Genomic DNA, 4,867 nt, shown 5'->3' with positions numbered 1-4,867 from the left:
GACCACAGTGTACTCGGAGAAGGTACTGGTTCCTGTAAACTGCAGCAGTTTCTTCCCCTTACAGGTTAACCTGGAGTCTGGGGCTGACAACATGTTGTGAAGACCAACCCTGAATAGAGAATTTGTTGAAATAAATATGCAACTGCAGCATTATTTTTGTTCTCTTCTTTTAGGTTGCAGCAAATAGTTGTAAGAGTAAAATAGATAATCTTTTATGCTTGGAATGAAGAACAAAATAGGAGCAAAGATCTCAACTATCTGTCCCGTGGTATCGTCAGACAACATCTAAAGTTGCTATACACTGATAGATACTGTACGTGTTGAATATAATGTCTTGTCTGTAACCGCATGAACACACCCAAGAGGAATGAAATGAAAAGTTAAGACTGAAGAGAGACGGAGTGGAAGGGAGGAGATGAGTGCTTATTGAGCTCACCATGCTTTCTCACACTGGTTGGTCTTCGGACTCTTACAGAAGTGACATTCTCTACACTGGGAGATAAACAGAGGGATGACCTTGTCTCCTGAAAGACAGAAACAATATTGCCATGTTGCCACTTCAAATTAATTTCGGCCAACTTTTAGAATGGTGTTAAAAAATATTGGCTGAATGGCACAGTTAGGCCTCATTTGACATCCCTCATACAATTTAACTAACATCCCAATTAGTAATTTTTACACTTTTGTTAATGACTAAATTATCAAGATGCAACTTGCTAATAGTGAGCTTTATGGGTTTTGGTCATGTGGGCCAACCGTATTGATCACGATATATCTGAATTTTGGAAAGAGACTGACTAGCTGTTTCCAGTCACGCTAAGCTAAGCTAAGATCAGCTAAGCTCAGCTAGACTTGTCTAAATGCCGTACTCAACACACAGACATGAGACATATCAATCTGTCTCACTCTTGGAAAGAAAGCAAATAAGCTTTTATTCCAAAAGATTGCATCATTCCAAACTGACCTGGCTGATATTCAGTGACTCCAGGCCCGACGCTCTCTACAATGCCGGCTGCCTCGTGGCCGAGGACTACTGGGAAGCCTTCTTCATGCGTGCTCTCGAAAAGGTGGTACAGGTCCGTGTGGCACACCGCAGTCGCCACAATCTGCACCGAAGACAGTAAGCAAACATTGAAAAGACAAAGACGAGTAATGAGAGAGTGTTTACTCTGTGGGTTCAGCAGCACGAGCAAAACTTTAACATTATATTGCTGTATTTGGAATATCAAATCTATAACTTTTTATAGAACAAAACACCTCTCCAGCACATTGTCACACATTGGCAGTAACAGGGAAGAGTGACATAAAGAAGTGCCGTCACACACCGTGGATATGTGGGAAACATGACGCAGAGGACGGGCGCCGTATCCTCAACTTCAGACTTTTCATCTTTAACTGTGATATTATTTTGTTATTAAATTTCTCTTTTTCCAATCATGCACGCTGATTAATCAATGGCTTGGATTACTTGTTGCCCAACCCAGAAATGTCAGAGAAAAGGGTCACGGGCCGGATCCTGGTTAGGCTGAGGAACATGCAAAGTCACTGGATAACCTAGGAGCAGGAAAGCTTTTCAATGTGACCCTAAGAACTGTAACGTTACGGGTTTCATGATCCCGGACTCGGCCATTGTTTCGTTGAGTCTCTCTCGATTCAACCAAGCATTCAACAGCATCGGTTATTGGCTATATCGGCAAAAGCATCAATGATGCTGAAGCAAAGGTTACTTTACAAACATTTCCAAATCTGAAGCCCAACAACTGGGTAATTTGGAAGAATACAGGAAATCCAGGTATGCACGTAGGTAATAGAAATTGGAGAGGCCCCTCCACCCTGCCACCTCCCAGCTGGGGGAGAAACACATGAGAGAATGCTGTTCATTGACTTGTTCAGCATTCAATAGCATTACGCTCTCCGAGCTCATCATCAAGCTCAGAGACCTGGGACTCTCAGAGGCCTAGATACCAACGGTGATGAGGTGGCAGTGTTGGTTAGTCCGTCTGCTTGATTGACTAAACCCATTTTGCTGCTGATTTAAGTGAGATGAACGGAGGGATAACGTCATGTTATTAGATACAACAGATGTTGACAAATTGCATAGTTTGCAGTTGAAGAAAGGTAATACATTGCAATATATCGCAATATATAGCAATACTTAGCATATTGCAGCCTTAACATGAACCATGTGTGTACATGTGTGTGTGTGTTCTGATAGTGGACGTCTCTCACCTTGATGCGGACCTCGTTGGCCTGGGGCGGGGCTACCTCGATCTCCTCAATCACCAAAGGCTTGTTGGGCTCCCACGCCACTGCAGCCTTGCACTTGATCACCTACAGGGCAGAGACACCACATGAAATTACCCAGCATGAGATATGACAAATATTACTGGGGACTGTTAAACCATATTAGGAACGGTTTCAAACTAAGGATCAACAGTGCCACAATCCTTTGATGAAAGGTATATGGTAAAGCATGGTGTCAGCTTTTCACATTGACTGTCTGTCACATTGAGGAAAACAAATGGGTTTCACGTCCTCGCTTCACTACATTTTTTTTATTATTTTATTACTTGTTCATGTTGATGGTAAGCGGTTTCCATATCTCTATATATAGCTGCTCTTGGCAAAAGCAAACATAAAAAGGAACAGTTTAAAGTCCACACAAGAGTTATTTGACAAACACAATCTTTGATTAGCACCTTTAAACCGCAGAGTAATTCAGTTGTGTCAGATTTGATGAATCAAGCGGTTTGTCTTGAATTCACAAGTATTTTCTTTAATCTGCTGTGGACATATAATGAAAACTTGGTCTTCTTACTCGAATGTTTTATCTGACTGGATACTTTCAAACTGTGCCAAGCCAGGACTTGAGACATTTCACGGAGACAGAGAGACAGAGATGGAAAGTTGGAGACGAAAAGAAAGGGCCCTTTAAGGTTAAGATACCCTCAAGCTATTACATAAGGCTATTACATAATATGACTTATCTATGCTGGGAAATACTGCAAGGAAAGCACAGTCCAACCCCCTGAATCAGCCTCACAAATGTGAACTGCACTACATACAGAAGCACATTCAAATGCAAAATATTCTTCATGAAAATAGTGCTAAATTATCATTCGCTAATGAGATACAGTTTCATTGATTTCTGATGTTTTGCTATATCGTGACTGACACTTTCACTTTGGTGTGAGTGCTTAAATACACAGAACATTGCCTATGTCACATACCGTATCATGTAAATATTGCGAAAAAAATAAGAAGAAAAAGAAGAAAAACACCACATACGTATGAGCGGCCACGTGTTAGATTATGCTCACCTTTCCAGCGGTGGCCATTATTGCTGCTAAGATAAGGGTATACAAGCGAGAGTGGAGCCAAGAGAGGAGTTCAGCTGCGGGGCAGGAGTGTGGAGGAGAAAAGTCACGCTGGATTTATTTATAATGGGAAGAAAACAGCTGGACATTCCTGAAACGAAGCATCACATTAGTTCATGGAGGACACGGAAGTCATACACCCCCAGCTGTAACCAGATGACAGCCAGCCAGGGGCGTTTCTAGGATTCAAAGAAAGGGGAGTGGCATGTTTGCGTGCGTAGTGCGCGGCAATTGTTTTTGGGCCCATTTGGGGCCGTGGATATCCATTGTTTCAGACAGTTCATAGATTGGTTCAATCAGAAAGTGTGATTTTGCTCTGTAGTTTTGCTTGCATTCAGTATATGATAACACAAGAGACAGAATTTGAGGGTCATAGTAAAATTTGACAACACAAATATGAACTTTTCTCAAATAAAGAGAGAAATCATTTTCCTGCTTGTAAAGGAAAGACGGATAAACTAGCTTAGTTCAGAGTTCATCTTTCATGGCAAATGGTTGAAATGTATTTAAAAAATGTACTCATTCCTGTAAACCCTTGGGGGTTGTTGCTCGGTGCTCCTCGTTTTGGCTTGGTAGCTGCTGGCTAATCTGGGGAGCATTCAAAGAGCGGAGCCATCAGAGCCACGTTTAACTGTATCTGCATTTGTTGCAAAAAAATGGTTAAAATCTATGACGAGTGTGTTCCTGACTGAAATGACCACGTACTTATAGTTCAAAATCTCCACTCCCTCCCATCCCACATTAACCACTTTACAGCTTTTGGACTACAAGTACATTGTCTCTGGGTACACCTGGGTTCAAACTGGGGATAATGGGTGAGCCATCTACAGAAGAGAAAGGTATTCTGATTTTCTAATATTTTGGGAAAAGTGTAAATGAGCTCATTTACTCAGAGGAGAGAAGTAGCCTCACAAAGTTCTAACGTCTGAACATGAAGGTAGGTGTCCTCTTTGAGTGTCTGTTGGGCTTTATCAGGACACTGAGAAAAAAAAGGCATTGTGCAATCTTGAGTTAGATTTTCATCAACATCTTTTATAGCGTAAACCCTTGTGTGGAAATGCATTGCGGTAGGGCAGGGGTAAACAACCTTAGACACAAGTGCTGTGGCCCGCGGTAGCTTTACCAATAGTACACTCGCAATAAGTGTGCTAGAGTTCTTTGGATACGTGCCCTCTCATCCACAAACACCACAAAGACCCGCCCTACTCTGCCACTGATTGGCTAGCACTCGTTGCCTTCTTCTCACAGTTTGCAGAGTTTATTGCTGAAGATTGATGGGAGGTTGGCGGAGTCAATGATTTCAACTCAGATGTGGCTGTTTATGATTGCAGCCTTCGTGTGTAGTTCTCTCTTTTATGATTACAATGTCCTGGTTATGAGGGAAGAATGTTTTTTATTAATTTTCCTATGCACGTAGCCGATACGGATGGAATAAAATTACAGATCCGTTGGTGATTTCAATATTAGCCTGATGACATAATTAAACATAA

General features: G+C 41.8%; 1 protein-coding gene across 1 annotated transcript; it reads right to left on the bottom strand.

Annotated features, from left to right (window-relative positions):
- Nucleotides 1–6: 6 nt before the first annotated feature.
- Nucleotides 7–3,660, bottom strand: LOC116379175 (alcohol dehydrogenase 1-like; the record flags this gene model as incomplete). The annotated part of the gene is made up of 5 exons (XM_031841112.1): nt 3,321–3,660; nt 2,230–2,331; nt 965–1,106; nt 437–524; nt 7–109 (listed from the first exon to the last, which is right to left on the bottom strand). Coding segments are annotated over exons 1-5 (453 nt in total), but the record flags the coding sequence as incomplete, so codon positions are not given.
- Between the last annotated feature and the right edge of the window lie 1,207 nt (nt 3,661–4,867).

This window comes from Anarrhichthys ocellatus, unplaced genomic scaffold, assembly GCF_004355925.1.
Source record: "Anarrhichthys ocellatus isolate YVR2014 unplaced genomic scaffold, GSC_Weel_1.0 scaffold3834, whole genome shotgun sequence".
NCBI lineage: Eukaryota > Metazoa > Chordata > Actinopteri > Perciformes > Anarhichadidae > Anarrhichthys > Anarrhichthys ocellatus.
This window is presented reverse-complemented; position numbering and strand designations above follow the sequence as displayed.